At 37.6% G+C, this 21,781-nt stretch overlaps 2 protein-coding genes across 4 annotated transcripts in view; one reads left to right on the top strand and one right to left on the bottom strand.

Moving 5' to 3' along the window:
- pip (heparan sulfate 2-O-sulfotransferase pipe) overlaps positions 1–21,781 on the top strand; it is a 530,582-nt gene that overhangs the window by 25,862 nt on the left and 482,939 nt on the right. The gene's annotated exons all lie outside the window — the stretch shown is intronic.
- The window catches only part of Nhe2 (Na[+]/H[+] hydrogen exchanger 2), a 123,945-nt gene that overhangs the window by 9,747 nt on the left and 92,417 nt on the right, over positions 1–21,781 (bottom strand). For both annotated transcript variants that reach the window (XM_074179048.1, XM_074179047.1), the window contains exons 12-13: positions 12,728–12,787; positions 841–1,002 (exon numbers count right to left, since the gene is read on the bottom strand). In XM_074179048.1, the coding sequence (XP_074035149.1) occupies positions 841–1,002; positions 12,728–12,787 (222 nt within the window). The remainder of the gene's footprint in view (positions 1–840; positions 1,003–12,727; positions 12,788–21,781) is intronic.

Below are 21,781 nucleotides of genomic sequence, written 5' to 3' on the forward strand. Positions count from 1 at the left end.
AAGCCGGTAGTCTTATAAGCGCTTTCCAATTCGCTCGTTTAGCATGATTCGTTGATCGCTTCCAATTAAAAAGTGACTCGCTCACAGCGGCTCATGTCTTTATATACCCAAACGAACATCATACTAGAATGTACAGTAACATTCTACCCGATCTAGAAATTAGAATGTTTGATACACAATTTTTATAGAATGGTTCCTTTATATTATTGAATTGAAGTATTATCATAAATAATGTTACCGGCTCATATTGAAATCAATCTCAGAGTCGTCCGATTCACACAAAAAACAATTTTTAGCCTTTTTTATATATATATAATATATAAACAATTTTTACTAGTCTGTCACTATCCTCAATCACACATTCACTTTCATCCAAGGGACGCACCGCACGCAGCTGCAACGCTGTGTTCCCTTCTATCAGGGAGGACAGTTCTCTCGAACTTCTTTGTTAAACACCTTTCCGTAATACAGATGGGTGAAAATTACTGCTATGGACTTACCTGTTCATACCTGCCAAGCCAAAAGTTATGATTGGAAAAGTTGCCAATCCAACGTTTGCATACTCTATAGGCTGCATACTTTCGATTTGTATAATATTTGTTCATTGAACGAATTAATGTAATGTTTAAAAAATATTTTTGAACTTTTGAATTAAGAATAGTTCCATAGCACATTTCATATTCTCATTCAAGACCTTCAAGACTTTTTTAAGGGCACAATTCTATTTGAGTCGGAACTTCATCAAGGTATGGGGGTTGTTCTTTCGTGCAGCAAGAAATTCCTGATTATTCTGAGGCTATAGTTTGGTTAATTCGACGGTAACAATATTAAAAATCTTACCTAAGAAGGTGGCAGATGGGGAATTATAGGCTAGATATTCCTTATTTGACGCCCAAGCTGGAAATTCATTTTGCTGGAGTGGGGCGGATCCCTCCTCTTCGCGTTTCCAAGGAAGCACCATTTCGGTAGCAGTAGGAGTAGATACTCTCATGAAGTCTCCAGCTGAAAATTAATTTCTTCACTGAGTTGAGCATCTCATTACATATTATTGTTATTGAAATTGTTGCTATTTCTTTGGAACTTGCTGATTCAAACTGATTCAAATGACCCATACTAAAATTGAGAATGAAACTATACTATAATTCCAAAATAGTAGTTACTAAATTCTCAGAAATGAAAATGTCTTAATATGTCTCTTGCGGTGGGGTATAGAAATTATACTAAGGAAATGAGGAAAAAATTCGTTTTAATGCAATAATATTTCTGAGAATTTAGTGGCTTCTATTATGAAATTGTACTATAATTTGCAATTATTTGAACTTACATCTATGACGTAGCGATGAGGCTTATGTCATCTTTTATGAACAGGAGGGAACGAAGCAGCACCTTGGATGTGATTTTTTTCTTCTTTCCTTTTTTTTATAATCTTAGTTCTTTAAATTGATTTGTATTTCATGATTGTTCCAAATTTCATTGTTTATTGTAATACTTAGATAAGGTACAAAACGTAATTTTGGGCCTCACATCTTCATTTTGATAATTGATAGTTCAGTACCGAAGTGAGTAGTTGAAAAATATGGTACTTTTTATTTTGTAAATTCTCATTGACACCGATATCAATGAGTCAGTTCTAATATTTATAAAACGGATCACATGGCGAAATGTCATTTTTCTCTTCTGTATCAACTTTGGCATGTTTGACAGAAAATGGAACAGAATTTCTTCTTCATTAGACTTGGATTGGAAATTCATTTCTATTTATCTTGAAGTTCCGAAATATCAAAAATAGGCTGGTGTTAAAATTTCAACTACTAACAACTGAAAGTGGGACCTTCGCTTTGGTGTAGCAGTTTGAAGTATTCTCGTGATTGTCTTAACTCAGTCACAATGATAACAATCCCAGTTTTTGTGCATTGGCAAATTAGTTCAACACATCACATTAATTCAACAAGTAATAATACTATGAGTACCTTTCGCATTGTCGAACACAAATGAGAACAATAGTTAATGATGGAGAACTATTTTTTTTCAATAAGACACCCTGTATATTCCTGCATATTTCAATAGGGCTTGAAACTACCTTCCCAAAAATGTAGACTTTGGACGATGCGGCGATAAAACAGAATGCAAATCGTTACTGGTAGCTGTCAAATTTTGATTTGAGCAGTAAAGGCGCTCTTCAATTAATGGTTTTGTTTAATTTCCAAACACATTCGCAATGAAGTATCAGAATTATGGAAACTGGGATATGATAGTCTGTTTTATACACACCAGGAAAAATGCAGAAGCAGCAATACATTTGAATCACGTGAGGTATGCAGAGAGAAGACAACCTTTTAGAGACATTTTCGAAAGATTGCGACAAAACCTAATTGATAGCGGTCAATTTGAAAAGAAAAGGCCAAAATTATATGAATCGAATAGGGATGAGGAGTTGGAAGAGATAGTCCTTTTAGGAGCTGTTGAAATATCAAATGTGATATACCTTTGGATTTTGAATTTATGGCTTTATCAATATCCGTAATAAAAAAGGCAGGTCCGTTTTAAAAAAAGTTGGTGATGATCATGTTGACACGACACGTTTAGTCAAATATTTATTATTGCATCATCATAGTACACTTCGAATACAATAACATTTTTTCCCATTTTTTGATATTCTTCGAAATAACAATTCCATTCGAAAAAAACAAAAAACCAGCATTTGTAGTTTTCTCCTTATAACTCGAGAAGAGCGAGATTCCCCATAAATTTTCTTCGGTCACTGTATTGTTTCCGATGACAGTTACGGTTTAAAATATATATATATATATATATATATATATATATATATATATATATATATATATATATATATATATATATATATATATATAAATAGATAAGTATTAATCTAATCACTCCCATATTGATTTCAATTTAAGAGCCACCGGTAGACAGCTGTTTCAGCCTATTGGACATTGTCAGTACCGGGCAGGCGGTCCTCGATTGAAGACAAAAATGTGAATAACCAAGAAAAGTACTTGATAAAAATAAATGCTTAAACGCGAGCGAGATATAAGTGGAACCAACCTATTGGTGTGACACCTAAGTCAACTTGCCAAGTTTTTTATGTCATTGTTCGTGGTTTGACCAATCAACCGACAACTGCGGTAGCAGAAATTCGGGAAGCTGTTCTGGAACCAACAAAACTGATATAAAAACTTGGCAAGTTGGCTTGGGTGTCACACCAATAGGTGGTTCCACTTATGTCTCGCTTGCGTTCACGCAGTTATTTGTATTAAGTACTTTTCTTGGTTATCATTTTGAACGCAATAATAACTCTCGCCAGCGACAAGATTATAGTCGAAGACTACCACACAGACGTCCCGCGTTCGATACCGCAACGGAGAATTTTTTTGTTAGTTAGGGAAGCCACAGATTATGCTGTAGACGACCCCTCCCGATATAGAAGGCCCCGACACTCTGTCGAATGAGGCCCTCATGTCCCCCGTTAAAGGATGAATAACTTCTTCATCCATCCCACCCCAGCCAGGTAGGGGTATCCCGTGAAGGGCGGCACTGATGTCTAAGGACTTCATGCCGTCATCCATCAGTCATGTACCCATTGGCCCATCTCAAGGCCAATGATCAGCCGAAAGGGTAGGGGAGCTGGTCTCCAAATCCTGAATGAACTGAAGATGATCGTCAAGCATTTTGAACGCGTGAACGCACCGTACTACATCCCCAACAGATTTATATACAGAGACTTAAATCTGGACACGCAATATGTGGACGTGTATATGAGAGAACACGCAGAAGCGTGTTCGATAGAATCAGATCGCACAACAACCCATCGCTACGCGATCTACACGACGCGTTGAATATGAATGACCCCAGCTTCCGAGAAAGGGACGAACACCCAAGGCCGACAAAGCAGAATCTATGACCGCCCCCACGAGTCGCCGTCAGGCGACTTCGGTAAGCATATTAATCAGACTTTCTTTCAGCAAGTTCACCGCAGAACAACTCGACCGCGACTCAAATATCCTTGGATTCACTGAGGAATGCCCGACGTAGGCAACAACAGCCGCCGATTAGTTTTTGGGGCCCCCATGCAAAAATTCAGTTAGGAATAGTCCCGACAAACTAATTTAACCGATCAGAAAGAATAGCACCTGAAGGCTGGCTTTCGACCAAAAGAGGTCAGATGTCAATCTTGCTGAAGTGCCCATCAGTAAGTCGAGGACCGCTCGGAGAGCGGGGGTGAAAGGAGGGGGGTATTAGGTTCTCCTTGCTAAATAGTTGGGGGGGGAAGCTTCTACTTCAGGGCACCCAACCCGGGAGAGGGGCATGGGGGGGCACATTTTGTCTTTAATCGATGACCGCTTGCCCGCTACTGACCATGTCCAATAGGCTGAAACAGCTATCTACCGGTGGCTCTTAATTTGAAATCTTCTAGGCACTCTTCTATAGAAGAAGCTCTATGACTTCTATGACTAGGCACTCTTCTATCTTCTATAGAAGAAGATAGAAGAGTGCCTAGAAGATGACAGCACGACCAGCTTTCGAAAGCGCTCGCAGATAATCAAATAGAGGTCATAGAGCTTCAAATCCTTTTTGTAACTTAAATTAATAGTAAAATACTGAATATATATATATATATATATATATATATATATATATATATATATATATATATATATATATATATATATATATATGTATACAATATATAGTGATATAAGAATATATAATATATAAAATTTCTTTCAGATATATTTTCTTCCAGGTGCAGCTTCCAGTTTTTTGAAATGTTGCACCGATTTCCTGAGATATTTTCGGCAGATCGGATTATCAGGAAATCTTGCATTGAACACTGTCTCATGAAAATTAGGACCGGCCTCGGCGTGAATAAGGATTGCTGTTTTTTTCCTTCAAAGATCTGACGCGAACGATTTTTTTATATTTGAACTGAATGAAATGAAGTAAACTCTCAGTATCAATAGTTACAGCTAACACAATACTCTCTGTTATTAGGGTGACACGTTGTGAATTCTTATCTACATAGTCGATCACAAAAAATCCTGAATCGAATTATAAACAGAAGTGCGCTTTTTTGTAAAATACTTTGATCCAATTTCATTTTTACTACCATGCATTTTCGTGAACAACTTCTTCCTTTTACACATTATAAACTTTGTGTAACCTGTTGTTAATAATTTTGGAATTGTTTCAGTGTGGTTGCGAAGTTACGAATTTACATTTTTCTTGATTTCCAATTTATGAATATCACTGGAGTTCTATCCCACCACCAAACTGTTATTTTCAACACCTCGACATGTGTTTCAATCACTTAGAGGAAGATTGAACTCAGTTCAATAACTTGAAGATTGAAACACGTGTCGATGTGTTAAAAATAACGGTTTGGTGGTAAGATAGAACTCCAGTAATATTCATCATTACACCAAAGGTTAGAAACAGTGAAGGTCGTTTGGTGTACATAATTTAAATATTTTTCGAGCGAAGGGTCATAAGACCCCCATTTTCATTGAAAAAAAAAAGTTGATAGTGCTTTCTCTGAGGCAAGAGATGTCACACCATTGGCTTTGTTTATCGAAAAGTACTAAAACCGATTATTTTCCATACAAATTTTCTCCTTCCATACAACTTTTGATATCTTCAATTTGCAATTTAAATATTGAACTGAATAAATCAATTTTGAATGAGAAGTTAGTGGTATCTCATTTTTTATTCCCAATAAAAGTAGTATTGGTCACTGTTTAAGTAACTTTTTACATTTTCATTATTATTATCATACAGGTTAGGAAAAGTCATTCCCAACCTGTATGATGATAATAATGAAAATGTTAAAAGTTACTTATAAACAGTGACCAATACTGGGAATAAAAAATTAAATACCACTAAGTTCAAAAAGATCATTGAAAATTTTAGAAAGTTGCGTACCATTCAGAATAACGGAAATTAAATATTCAACGAAAGTCATTTTTTGTGGAGGAGAATCAGTTTTTCATGGCCCTTTTTTGGGTATTTTTTATCTTCCACAATCTGAAAAACATAAAAATTATAATGGAACTTCATACAAGTGGAGAAAGGGCAAACTTTTTAGTTAACCCCGATAAGTTACTGCGTGAATTCGAAGTATTTTTCACAAAGAAAAATGTTCTATTTGCACTGATAGGAGACACGCCCTATTAGCCTTAAACAGACAACGTGTTACCTCAGGGCTAGTACTAAAGTGCCACCAAGATTTAGCCTCGGTAGATAATAACATTATCCTGGGGTGGGTTAAAGGGCACGACAGGAGTTGAGATAATCGAATTGTTGACTCTTTAGCCAAGGAAGCGGCTGGACTAAGAATTTCAGGACCCAGTGGCACCTACGGCCTGATGACTTCGACAATTGTGCAACTAGCCAAATGTTACACCCATGCTCAATCCCTGAAGAGATGGGATGCAATCTTGCCAGGATCCCAGTCAGAAACCCTACGCTTAACAGTAGGGTTTCTGACTGGCCACTGTCAACTATGGAAATACCTCCATAATATGGGGCTAGTGGACACACCTCTATGCAGGATGTGTGAACAGGAAGATGAGACTGTGAGGCATGTCCTATGCCTTACAGTCCCTATGCCCAGGGTTATCGTCAATAAGAGGGTGTGTGTTCGGTAGGTCTTGGCCTACACCTGCCGATATAAAGGAGATGTCTCCCAGTGACCTGTCCACCTTCCTGGAAAGGACATGACGGACGATGACCTAGAAGGACCACTCCTCGGGTGGATGTACGATGGGTCACATGTGGCCTAAGTGCTGTGGGCTTACACTCACTCTCCCTACTCTACAGATACAGACGATGGCTTTAGTTTCAATTCCAGTAAATTACTGTTGGATCTTTCTACATATCCTTGCCTTCTGCAAAACGAAGGCTACTTATAACTTTTGGACAGATCTTTTTTGTTTAGTAGATACTGAATTCAGTCTTTGCTCACAGGAGTACTCAATTTCTCTAGAGACTATATGAAAGTCTCAAGCGTAATGATTTACGGCTTCCAAATTTTACTCCTCTGTTTGTCAAGCTGAAAATCTTGCATTTAAAGATTTTATATTTGGAGTCTCCAGGTAATCTATTGGATTATCTGGCTTCATATATGCTGAAAGGTATTCAAAAGGCATTGAATCTCTCACGATTACATTCGTGTTTCCCAGAAGGGTAAGTTGTAAATTGTTGCTAGCAGGGTTTGATGATTAGCAGATGTTATTCGGTCTCAATTGATACGTTTTTAGGAGGACTCCCATATTCAACTCACTTGAAAAATGGTTTTTGGATAGTATTTGTTAATGAGGATGTAGGCTCATTGGTATTTTTTTACTTCATGAGTCCTGGAACAGGTCACAGCCTATCGTTCCTTCGAATACTAAATATACTGAAACGATGTTCAGAGACACAAAGTTATTCATCATCTATATTACTCTTTGATTGAGTTATGAGATTATTTCATCATGCTTGTAGCTGAAGTGACTATCACGTCGTCTACAAAACTTGGATCTATAGAGGTTAAAAACAACTAGTGGAATACTTCTTTTTCGTCACGTTATATATATTTATATTTATATTTATATATATATATATATATATATATATATATATATATATATATATATATATATGTTAACTCGAAGATTCTCACGGATAAAGTATGATGAGCTGTTTTCTCGGGTTTCGCTCCGTGTTCTGTGTATTTTCTCCCCATAAGGATTATTTTCACAACGTTTCGGCAAAGTCTCATTTGCCATCTTCTGGTGATGTCTGGTTTTTTCAACTAGACTGATTAATTCGAACTCTGTGTCTCAATTTATAGGGATGGATGTTTCCCTTTACCTGCGTTGCTGCCACTACCTGTGTTTGCTCGACTACCTGTTTTGGTCTTATTACCTGAGCTGCCTCTCCTGTCTCTGTTATTGTACCTGTATTGTCCTGTACCGAGTTTTGCCTCTGGAGTTGAGCAGTCTGATTGCTTGTGCGAAGTGATAAAACGGATCTCCATGTTGATGGTAATCTTTGCGCATCATCCCTCTTGTTCATATTATTAGGTCGTTTTTCAATTTCGATTGCCTCTCTGATTGTTCGTGAGTAAAAGTTTTCGTTGCTTGCTAGCATTTTTGTGTTGTCGAAATTGATGTTATGTCCTGTTTGAAGTACGTGTTGGAAGAGAGAAGACGTGGTGACTTTTCCCTTCACTGCTAGTTTGTGTTCATCTTTGCGAATGTTGATTCGTCTGTTGGTCTGGCCGATGTAAGTCCTGTCACAATCATGGCATGGTACTTCATACACTCCTTGTGATTCCAGTGGTATCTGATCCTTGGGATTACGAAGCATGGACCTTATTGTTCGTTCTGGTACGAACGAAGTTGATATGTTATGTCGGTGAAGTATTCTGCTGATTTTATCTGTTGTTCCTGCAATATATGGTAGTGTGGTTGTTATGACCGGTGTATCTCGAGTTTTTTGTTGTTTCCGTGTGGTCTTGGCAGCCGCTTTTATACTTCTTTCTGAGTAGTTATTCATTTGTAGCGTTGTTTCGATGGTGTTCAACTCTTGTTGTCTGTGATCGTTGTCTGCCAGCCTCCTCGAACGTGTAATGAGTGTTTTTGCCACCGCGTGAATTTGTTTTGGGTGGTGGTGTGAATTTGCGTTTAGGTACCTGTTCGTGTGTGTTGGCTTTCGATATACCGTGTGACCTAATGTTCCGTCTGGCTTTTTCATAATCAGTACATCGAGAAATGCGAGCTGGTTGCCTTCTTCAACTTCTTTCGTAAATTTAATGCGTGGATGGATTTCATTCAAATGATTAAAAAACCTGGAAAGTTCCTGGTGACCATGAGACCAAATCACGAAGATGTCATCGACATACCTCAGCCAGAGTTTAGGTTTCAAGGGTGACGTTGCTATTGCTTCGGTTTCGATTTCTTCCATAAAGAGGTTGGCAACAACGGGTGATAGTGGCGAGCCCATTGGTGCCCCTTCAATTTGTCTGTACCGTTGGTCGTTATAGATGAAGTAAGTGTTTTTGATGCAATGTTCCGCCAATGTGATGATATGCTCTTCCGGTTTGTATCTCTTTTTGATTATTTCTAGTGCCTCTCCGGTGGGTACCTGGGTAAATAACGAGGTTACATCAAAGCTGACAAGGATGTCGTCCGGACTAACGGTTTGTGTTTTCAATATGTCTATGAGGTGGTCGGCATTGCGCACATATGAATCGACCTTTTCCGCATGTGGTTGAAGTACATGAGCAACGTGTTTCGCTAATTGATGCACTGGTGAACCTACCGAGCTCACGATTGGCCTGAGTGGTGCCCCTTCCTTGTGGACTTTGGGGAGTCCATAAAGTTTAGGGCACTTGGATGATTTCTCTCTTGGAATCAGATGTCTTTTGATTTCGTCGTCGATAGGAGAATTATTGATGGCAGTTTTTGTGGTTTTCTCTAGATAGGTAGTTGGATATCTAACTATTTTCTTGTAGGCTGGATCCTCTAGTAGTTTCATCATTTTGGCTTCATAATCTATGGTGTTTAACACTAAAAAAAACCAGACATCACCAGAAGATGGCAAATGAGACTTTGCCGAAACGTTGTGAAAATAATCCTTATGGGGAGAAAATACACAGAACACGGAGCGAAACCCGAGAAAACAGCTCATCATACTTTATCCGTGAGAATCTTCGAGTTAACATTTTAAACCTTTACGGGGAGAAGGTATTCCAACAAACAAGAACATTTGAGAAACTTCGAACAAAGAGGTCCAGGCTTCTCTGCCAACTCACGTTCCTTCGACGCTGTAGAGAGCAAAAAATCATTCCAAACTGCGTAAAAATAAATTATCACCTCAAGACCCAGGCCACAGAAAACATCATGAGAAGAACAAGTTTTGCACTCTTACGAGCCAACATCCATGACGCCAGAAGACAACTAAACAAAACAGACACACAACGGCTTAGACTACACACAACTTTAAGCAACATAATTCATCCACTAATATGGGATAAGATTGACACACTAGCGGAATTCCGAGCGGAAAATGACTTCGATATCACAACAGAGAAACAGAAGGACAAGTTCAACCGTCTCAGTCTGACACAAACAAGGAAAAACAACATACCAAGGATTGAGGCCACCAGAGTGGTTTACAACTATTCTAGCCATCACCTAGATGAGGCATCCACTGAGGCGCTAGCTAAAGGTTTCAACTTCGCGGTCGCACCAGGCCGCATACCGGTTGAAAATATAATTAGCAATGTAGAATCAGCCCTGAATAGAATAGACGACAAGGAGACGCAAGAGTCAATTAGACAGGACATTGCACACGTACTCAAAAATGCAAAACCGCCGACCAGAAATATACCCCATAAAGAATACCAAGCACTGAAAAATCTACGAGAGAATGAGGATATCATCATCCTACCAGCAGACAAAGGCAATGCAACAGTAGTGTTAAACACCATAGATTATGAAGCCAAAATGATGAAACTACTAGAGGATCCAGCCTACAAGAAAATAGTTAGAGATCCAACTACCTATCTAGAGAAAACCACAAAAACTGCCATCAATAATTCTCCTATCGACGACGAAATCAAAAGACATCTGATTCCAAGAGAGAAATCATCCAAGTGCCCTAAACTTTATGGACTCCCCAAAGTCCACAAGGAAGGGGCACCACTCAGGCCAATCGTGAGCTCGGTAGGTTCACCAGTGCATCAATTAGCGAAACACGTTGCTCATGTACTTCAACCACATGCGGAAAAGGTCGATTCATATGTGCGCAATGCCGACCACCTCATAGACATATTGAAAACACAAACCGTTAGTCCGGACGACATCCTTGTCAGCTTTGATGTAACCTCGTTATTTACCCAGGTACCCACCGGAGAGGCACTAGAAATAATCAAAAAGAGATACAAACCGGAAGAGCATATCATCACATTGGCGGAACATTGCATCAAAAACACTTACTTCATCTATAACGACCAACGGTACAGACAAATTGAAGGGGCACCAATGGGCTCGCCACTATCACCCGTTGTTGCCAACCTCTTTATGGAAGAAATCGAAACCGAAGCAATAGCAACGTCACCCTTGAAACCTAAACTCTGGCTGAGGTATGTCGATGACATCTTCGTGATTTGGTCTCATGGTCACCAGGAACTTTCCAGGTTTTTTAATCATTTGAATGAAATCCATCCACGCATTAAATTTACGAAAGAAGTTGAAGAAGGCAACCAGCTCGCATTTCTCGATGTACTGATTATGAAAAAGCCAGACGGAACATTAGGTCACACGGTATATCGAAAGCCAACACACACGAACAGGTACCTAAACGCAAATTCACACCACCACCCAAAACAAATTCACGCGGTGGCAAAAACACTCATTACACGTTCGAGGAGGCTGGCAGACAACGATCACAGACAACAAGAGTTGAACACCATCGAAACAACGCTACAAATGAATAACTACTCAGAAAGAAGTATAAAAGCGGCTGCCAAGACCACACGGAAACAACAAAAAACTCGAGATACACCGGTCATAACAACCACACTACCATATATTGCAGGAACAACAGATAAAATCAGCAGAATACTTCACCGACATAACATATCAACTTCGTTCGTACCAGAACGAACAATAAGGTCCATGCTTCGTAATCCCAAGGATCAGATACCACTGGAATCACAAGGAGTGTATGAAGTACCATGCCATGATTGTGACAGGACTTACATCGGCCAGACCAACAGACGAATCAACATTCGCAAAGATGAACACAAACTAGCAGTGAAGGGAAAAGTCACCACGTCTTCTCTCTTCCAACACGTACTTCAAACAGGACATAACATCAATTTCGACAACACAAAAATGCTAGCAAGCAACGAAAACTTTTACTCACGAACAATCAGAGAGGCAATCGAAATTGAAAAACGACCTAATAATATGAACAAGAGGGATGATGCGCAAAGATTACCATCAACATGGAGATCCGTTTTATCACTTCGCACAAGCAATCAGACTGCTCAACTCCAGAGGCAAAACTCGGTACAGGACAATACAGGTACAATAACAGAGACAGGAGAGGCAGCTCAGGTAATAAGACCAAAACAGGTAGTCGAGCAAACACAGGTAGTGGCAGCAACGCAGGTAAAGGGAAACATCCATCCCTATAAATTGAGACACAGAGTTCGAATTAATCAGTCTAGTTGAAAAAACCAGACATCACCAGAAGATGGCAAATGAGACTTTGCCGAAACGTTGTGAAAATAATCCTTATGGGGAGAAAATACACAGAACACGGAGCGAAACCCGAGAAAACAGCTCATCATACTTTATCCGTGAGAATCTTCGAGTTAACATATATATATATATATATATATATATATATATATATATATATATATATATATATATATATATATATATATATATATATATATATATATATATATATATTTATTTATTTTTTTATAAGTTCATATATATACTTTCAAAAGCAATTACTAGAAATTTTCGTTATGCTGTTGTCTATATGAAATAGCTTTTCCACTAAATAACATAATATTCCATAATATAATGTAGTAATCGAATGCTCTCACACATACATACCCCTCTCCTTTTCGATGTAATATTCGTACGATAAAAGTTTTGATCATTCACCTATATGAAGAGTTAATAAATGAACTCACCATCAATAGAACCTCTTGACATGCGTTTTCCAGTATCAGAAAAAATGCTCTCATCTGTAACTAAAGAAAAACATTCAGTGCTCTTCAAAAGGAAAGATGAAAATGTGCATCGTAGAAAGTAAAAGCCAGTACCATGCAGCAGATAGCCTAAGTGGAAATATCAAATATTATGATATTATCCTAACTTATACTAATATATTCGAGCGACTATGAACATGGTGGGTGGCTACATATTTGTGAACTACTCGCATAACAAATCCTAGCTTGCAGTGTATGATTCAAATATATAAATGGAAAACCATTTATCATTTATCAAGTATACGGAAATACTCAATTTATTTTAACACTTATTCACTTGAAGAAACTCATATTATTATTCGATAGAGAATAGGAAAAATTGGCAATGTATTGATTTTTTTATACTAACTGTTGATTGTTCTCGTTAGGAATGTGTAATTTCCATATATTGATATTCAATTATAATTGGACTTTTGTTAGTAAACGAGAAAAATGGTAGCATGGAAGATCTTCATAAACGTTCATATAACAATCATTCAGCTAAACAGCCACTGGATAGAATTTAATAATTGAACAACAAATAATAATATAATGTTGGAATAAAGTATCATCAACATCTCGTAAATAATGGTAAATAATGGTAAAATGATGCAATTAATATAGAAAACATAAAATTAGAAACAAATCATTGTAAATGTACTTAATTATTTCCAAAATTCAATATTTCTTTCAATAAAAATTCTTCTGAAAAGGTTTACATATTTATAAATAAAACTTTCTCAGTCATTAGATTTTGAGACTATCCAAAAACTGAGAAACACGTTAACTTTAGCTACGTTAAAATCAAGTCCTTGGAAGTCGTGTCCTCCCCATAACAAGTGGGATGTTAAAAATTTCAAATGAGAATAATAGTCGAGTGACACTTAGGTTTTTCATTTTTGTATCCAACCCTGTAACATTCTCACAACGATAAGCAATATCAGAAGAAACAAAATAATTTTTTAATTTTGTATTGAATTCAGAAGTGAAGAAGCAAAACTAAATAGAAAAATTAACTAGTTAACTAGTTCAGTGATCCAATAATTTTTCTGAAGAAAGGTTGGTTGGGCTAAGAGGATCAATTTCTTCTTAAAAAAACAATTGTTCTCTTGTCAACGTAACGAGTTTAAGTAAATTCTTTCTTCGTATTGATATTACTATTTTAAAAACCATGTGACATATAAGATACATTTAAGAAAATAAAAAACATTGCAACAACCAAGTTTTCGAGACAACATCAACACAGAACGACATGAAACAAAAAAACAAACAAACACATGTGTTTCATGTCGTTATGTGTTGATTTTGTTGGTTGTTGCAACGTTTTTTATTTTTTTTTAAATGTATCTAATATGTCTAACGGTTTTTAAAATAGTAATATTATCACGAAGGAACTAATTTTCGAACACTAAAGAAGAATTTAATTATATTTGAAACGATGGCAAGAAAACAATTACAAAATTTTAAAAAAAATGTATCCTGTTACCCAACCAACTTTTCTTCAGAAAAATTTACTTTATCGGATGTTTGAATTGAGCATTGGGGATTGCACGTTGAAAGATGAGATATCGTTGATCTTTAGCTTGCACAAGTCTCAGGGTTTCCGTTCGTAGGGGGCGACAGCTGCTCAACGGAAACATGTTTCCAAAACAGACAAACAGCACCGTCAACCCGCATACAATAGTATAAACGAACTTCTTTTTCTTCCCTCACATTCTGAAGAATATCAGCACCTACAGCACCTGTTAATTTCTTCCGTATATTATCTACAGTAGTTGACTGCATTTCGTATACTTTTGATTTCAAACATTTTTATAGAATTGGATTCTATATCAGAATCTAAATACTGTTTGTTATTAATATCCTAGGTTTGACCGTTTTTGACTTATTTAAGTTTAAATGTCAAAAATGATGTTTGCAGACCCTACAATAGTTATGAATTTTTCCTATAAGGGAACCTTTATCCTTATGTTTCGGTCGGGATCCTTGTAAAGTAGAATCAATTTTAATAGACTTTATATGGAATTTCGATAATTATTAATACAATTTGTGGTCAAAGAAGAAGAATATAAATGAAATTTAATGAACCGTCTGAAGTGATTTTTTTTTAAAGGAAACCCCCCATTTTTATGATTTGATCGTATTGAGCATTAAAAATAAAAGCAACTTTGTATGAGGATACCTATTCCAAAAATTGATAGTTTTTGAAATATTTGCAATTTAATATTTTTCTAACGACAAAATACTTGCTATACGGTTACTAAATTCTGTCAGTTGACTATGACGGCGCGGCGTTGAAAACAATCAATTGATACGATAATGTCAGTACACGTTGTCATGTGCAATTGTCAATAATAAATCATGCCGGGACGATTGAATTACACAAACGAAGATTATTTGAATTTATTTTGTATTTACGGAGAATGTGATAAAATTATTTCAAGGACAACAGATATTCTAAATACTTCAAATACTAAATACTTCAATAATTCGACTGTAGCTTTACGGAAACCGACGTTATCTTATATCATTTTCAAAGCTCTATTCTGAATGTTTTGTGAACCATGAAACTTATTCCATTCAGTAATACACCTGGGTTGAATAATAATTTAAATATTTCATTTTTTCTAAATGTCCCTATTTTCAAGGATGACAAAGTCTAATTCTTTGGTCAATTTTTCCTGAAATGTATTCCAAGCATTTGAATTTGTCGAAATATTGCAATTTCGATAAATGGATCGAAATAGATTTTGAACGTTGTTTTAGATATTCAATTCAGAGCAGTAACTATTCGCTTAATAAATGAATATATTCATTTAGCTGTCGTTCTTGAATGAATGACGACGTGAAAATTGTGTGAATCAGAGATTTACGAGGTCCGACCTTTCAACGTGCGATTTCTAGTAGGTATCAGACGGTTCAGAAAGAACAACTATTGTTTAGGGATCGATCACAAATTCCAAAACGCTTAATTTAATGTGTAGAACTAACCACTCATGCTAACCAACCAACTACCGTCTGACCGATTGAATGGTGATAGCATTTCAATCTTTTCATTCACTTTCAGAATTCCGTAATAATAAAAAATCTTGTGACTGAAAAAGTTTTTTCTAGATTAGACTAAGATCACCTCATTATTATCGAATTCTATTTTTAATTAATTGATCTGTTGATGAATATGAACTGGAGTGTTCAAGCTATTTTCTGGGTTTGTTTGCAGTGGTCTAGATGTTTTCATTCCTGAAATTTACGACTGCGCTGGACATTATCAAAGGCGATGAGGCAGGGGACGAACTTTCTAGTTGTTCTAACAGCAAATACTACATCGACGGTTTGGGTCTTCGGTTTTTTTCCATAGGTGGTGGACGCGGCTTCAGTCTCATTGGTCGCATTGAATGATCTCATATAAGTTCAATTCAATACAGGTAACCAGACTTCATTTGTGTTAATTTCACCTTTCTCTCTTTGAAAATTATTTCTGGGTTCGTAAAAAATCTTGGATAGTAGCTACTGAGTTTTACTCACTACAGTCTCTTCAAACACGTTTTACGCGGTTACTTTCTCTGAGTAGATGTTCTACCACTGCTGATTCAACAATATACCCTCATGACAAAGACTGGATACATTTCTCTTCGTGTTCCAATGAACACCGATCCACAGCTACAAGTGATCCGGTATACTCCTGGTGGGGCTAACGGTCATCTAGAGTCTTTAACCCGATCTTAGTGTATCTCTGATGGTTTTCGTTGGCCTAAAGTATGTTTCACAAGTTCTTGTGTTTCACAAGAACTTTTCCAATCCGGTCCCCAACATTCGACACATATTCCAGGAATTATTTTTTACCTCGGCAGTCTGTTTCTTGGGTCGTATTTTCTGCTTGAGCGTATCTTCACTATATACAGATACAGATGCATCTAAATCTCGCAACTAAAGTTATAGTTACCATTCTTTTTTGTTGTGGCACGTGGTTAGAATTTTTATTCAGATCCATGTGCGTAGGTTTCCTGTAGTCCAATGCTCCATATTCACTAGAACATGCTAGAAGGCGGTTGTTACTGGGGATTTCTTCTTCATTGTGAATTGGACTTATGGATCAAGAGAATTTAGATATCAAAGAAACACGTTTAGTTTCTGAGCAACAAGATACACCATTGGTGTGTATCTACTGAACCTTCTTGTTCAGATCATAGATATATTCTTTTCAATATTGAAACAGGTCTAAGACCAGTAGTAGACTATCGCGACTCAAAATCTATTGATTGGAGTGGGTATAAAAACTCCCTCCAATCGTACTTTGAGGAAGAATTCATTACCATTCACATTTGTAATGAATGGATACAGTAGCGACGCAATTTCGCGAAGCAGTGATCTCATCCTATCATGAGAAATGTCCACTGAGGGTTAAAAGAGATAACCACAAATCTTCTTGGTGGAACAACGATTATTCAATCAAGCTAAAGAGTCAGGTAACTGGGAGCTTTATAAAACTACTCTAACGATATACAACAAGGAAATCAGAAAGGCAAAACGGGAATCTTGGAGGAAGTTCAGTGAGAATATCTCTGATTCACCTCGCAGCACAAGAATTCACAAGATTCTCTCTAGAGAGCCGACTACTGAAGGTCGCTTAAACGACCCGATGGAACATTTACGACTTCTAGTAAAGAGACGTTAGAACTTTTGATAAAAAACCACTTTCCTGGAAATCTGACTATTGATAACCACAGACCTCCCATCTTCGAGGGCCCTAAACGTCTAAAGAACTATTGGGAGATCGTCAAGAAGGTTATCACAGAACCGGCAGTTGAATGGGCTTTCAAGTCGTTTCAGCCTTTCAAATATCCAGAAGGGGATGGTATATTTCCAGCTCTTCTTCAAAACGGACTGGAAATAATTACCTATTCTCACAAAATTGTATAGAGCTGGTCTGGCACCCAGTTGGTTGGCAGCAAAGGTGGTATATATACCTGAAGTGGGTCGGAGAGACCCATACCCTAAATCGGTACGACCAATCAGCCTTACATCCTTCTTGTTGAAAGGACTTGAGAGGATACTGGACGGACACACATATGCATCTCCCCTGAATAACCACCAGTATGCTCATGAAACCGGCAAATCGACAGATTTAGCACTAAACAACCTCGTTGAGGAAATCTTCCAATTCCTTGACAACAAGAAGATTGTTATTGCTGTGAGGATCATTTGACAATGCACTATCTAAATCTATAGGATTGTCTCTGACTAGAAAGGGTATAGAATCGACCATAATTGCCTGGATCTATGCCATGCTAGTAAACAGAACTGCAACTACGACTCTTCAAGGCGAGGCAATTAAGTTCAGGGTCACTAGGGGCTGCCCTCAAGTGGGGGTACTATCTTCCCTTCTGTGGTCTCTCCTGATGGATAGTCTGCTTGATGCTCTCGACAGAAGAAAAGTTGATCTGCAAGCTCATGCAGATGACCTGGCAAGGTCCACGTCGGGAAGTGTATCTTGTAATATCCTCCAAAGCGCGTTGGACGTTGTTCACAGTTGGGGCCTGAGCGAGCAGATGTCTGTCAACCCCAGCAAAACTGTGTTAATCCCCTTTACCAAGAGAAGAAAATTGGACGATCTAACGCCACTTTCCTTTAATGGTGAGGTCATTCCATTTGGAACGGAGGTTAAATATCTTGGCATTATCCTTGATAAAAAACTCATCTGGAACGCTCAGTTGAATTTTTTTTACACAAAGCCAGACTATCTCTATGGACATATCGAAGGATGTGTGGTAAAACTTGGGGTTTAGGTCTTAAACAAATCCACTGGATTTATGTAATGATTGCTAGACCAATGATCACTTATGGTGAAACGGCCCAAGCGAATCTCTCTGGCCTACAGAGACAGGCTCGTCTGGTTATCAGTGGTGCCATCAGTACCACACTGTCAGCGGCCATGAAGATCCTTCTAGATCCACCTCCTCTCCACATTTTTCTGGAGAGAGAGGATAGATGGACTGCATACAGACTTGTGCACATTGTTAATTGCGCAAATCAATTTAATGCAGAGTGCAACAGACTGTTAGTTGACACTGGAAGTCACAGCTTTCTGGAAATGACCTCTGATTTCATGCCTCCAACTGTCAACTATGAACTTCCTTATAAAGTACTATTGCCGAGTAGAGAGGACTGGATCCTCCGGGAGAAGGAAATATCAAGAGCAGATGTATCAAAAACACCTTCCAGTTCTGGTGCAGGTGTTTTTAGTTGCAGATCCAGGACAGAGATATCTACTGGCTTAGGAACTATTAAATTGTGTGCGGAGAGATTGGTAAAATCCAACCTCACACATAAGTCAATAAAAATATTCTCGGACAGTCAAGCGGAGTTGGTAGCTCTTGGCGCCAACGGAGCGTAAATTGGTAAACTGCCAAAAACGACTCTCCTCGATAAAAAGACTTAACAGATTGTTTCTAGTCTGAATTCCTGGCCATAGTGGCCTGGAAGGCAACGGAGCTGCTGACTCCCTTGCAAAGGAGGATGCTACAAGCAGCTTCATCGAACCAGAACCTGTCATTGGCATCGCTTTAGGCTTTTCCAAACAAACTTTGAACATTTGGATGGCAAGAAGATTTATGGACTTCTGGCAGAATCTTCCAGGATTAGCTGACTCCAAGGCGTTTATTCACCCTTCGAAGCTTGATATCAAACAGTTGTTGGACTACAGTAGGGATGAACTACGATGTCTAACAGGCCTTCTTACAGGTCACTGCCATTTCAATTATCATATGCAGAGACTTGGACTGTCGGAAGACAGTGTGTGTCGCCTCTGTTTGGAAAATGTTGAAACAGCAGAGCATATACTTTGTGCCTGCTTCGCTGGGGACCGAATTAGGTTCTTAGAGTTTGGCTGAGCCTTCTCTCACAATCTGACCTGAAAGACCACTCATCATACAAACTAATTGGCTTCGTTGAGAAGCTGGGTTTATTTGGCCGAGTGTGAATAGGTGTTAGCCACAATAAACCCTTGCGGGTATCGCTGGAGGGTCGAATATACCCACTAGCTTTGGACCTAACCTAACACGTTCAGTTGCTCTCAACCGCACTGTCATACCCGAACGCATCATCACGTGATGCAGCCAACAATATAGTTTCACAGCCGATTACACTCATGCTACCACCAGCCTTAATGAGCTGCCCATTGTGGTATCAATCACATGTCCATAGAATAGGAGTGTAGTTTCGGAACATGAAATTAAAGAAACCAACCACGTTGTCGCGTTTGAAGAGACCCAATTATTCAGTAGAAATCAGGACTACGGCCAATAAACTCTGATAATAGCTTCGATGCCGTTATCTCCAGCCGTAAATAATACTCTTCTCGACGCGCGTTTCACCAATCAGTTTACTTCATCTCCTGAAGACGTTAAACGTCAACTTGGTTGATGAAACGCGCTAACAGTATTGCAGTTGTGATTGGAAAAAGTGCTTGTCTCGGATTCATTTTTCAAATTTACAGAACGTTTATGAGCAGTACCAATAATCTTAGAACTCATATAAATAATCACTCTACAATTTAATTTGTTTCCTAGCACAGTTGTAGCGTTTTCTTTTCTCCACTTAAATTATTCTGAATAATCGCATATAATTTGGTTATATTCAATTCTAATACTTGGGGAGAATGTTTTCCCTTTCCATTTTGTCGCAAGAATTCATCTCGAAATTGAAATATTACAATTATGTAAATATATTTTTTATACATTCCACTATCATAAACATGAATGCATTTCCTTGAACAATGCAATAATGTATTGGAGTGAAAAACATCAGCATACTGAGATTTTTTATTCTCAAGCAGTTCAAGAAAGAAAGCTATGAAAGTCGCCAACAAATCTGAGTAAAATACTATTTGAAAGATCATTATAGATATAACAGCACTAAACTAAATATGTGACATTCTCTAAAAAATACTATAACCAACACAATGCCTCAAACGTAATTGTAATAAAACTGAAACATATGTTAAATTAAAGCACTAAGGAGAACACGGAACTTAGGACTACAATAATCGAATTTTGAGGTCAATATTTGTCAATAATTAAATGTGTTACTGAATACATGGAAATCGTTATTTTCAGTACATTATATACAACAGCTTTCTGAAGCGTTTTCATACTGACTAAATTCCATTTAATTAGTGACCTTCTTGACCTGCCAACGTAAACGGGTAGAACTTTTTTCCAAAGAATAAAGAACAAAGCAGTAGTTTCCTGAAGGTGAATTTTACAAACCATCTTTTTGACAGAGGCGGATGAGTTCAATCACGATTATGAAGTATCACATTGCAAGGAGAAAGTTAAATTTTTTTATTTGCTTAAAAATTGATAGATTATGGAATTTTGAAAATTTACTGAATGACCAAATTCAATTGAACTCTTCACCTGTTCTAAATAAGTTTTCTGATGTGGAAATTGCTAATTAGTTTTTTACATGTTCATTCGAAGATTTTGTTGAAACTTTTCTTCATGGCGTTTCCAAAATTTTAATTAATTTTTACCCGAACTCATGTGGACTTGTTAAGGTCGTCGCCTACTTGTCCGGCACAGCACAGCACGGCGCTGTCCGTCGCGTCGCCTGATGGCAACGGGTAGTAGCATCGCCCACTTGTCTAGCTACAACCAGCATATTGAAGATGCTGTTTGTTCGATTTCAAGGAAATTTCAGTTGACAACGAGCGGTGACAGAAACATATCTATCACTAGCAGTTCTGACGAAGAAGTCGTCATTATAGTGGCCGTATTGTTGAATGTATTGAATGTAATAAGTAGGTGAAATTTGTTTTCATGATGTTGAAAAAATTTGAATTAATTGTTATCTGAACTCAAGTGAAATACAATTATTACATAGATAGAAAGTCATAAGAATTCAAATTATCGTTATATAGAGCACAAATTGAGTAATATTTAGTCAGTATGAAAACACTTGAGAAAGCTATTGTATAGCGAAACATGTGTTGCGGTT

The sequence above is a fragment of the Leptinotarsa decemlineata genome, unplaced genomic scaffold (genome assembly GCF_025532065.1).
Source record: "Leptinotarsa decemlineata unplaced genomic scaffold, Ldec_3_MD MMD2_tig00004307_RagTag_RagTag, whole genome shotgun sequence".
Lineage (NCBI taxonomy): Eukaryota > Metazoa > Arthropoda > Insecta > Coleoptera > Chrysomelidae > Leptinotarsa > Leptinotarsa decemlineata.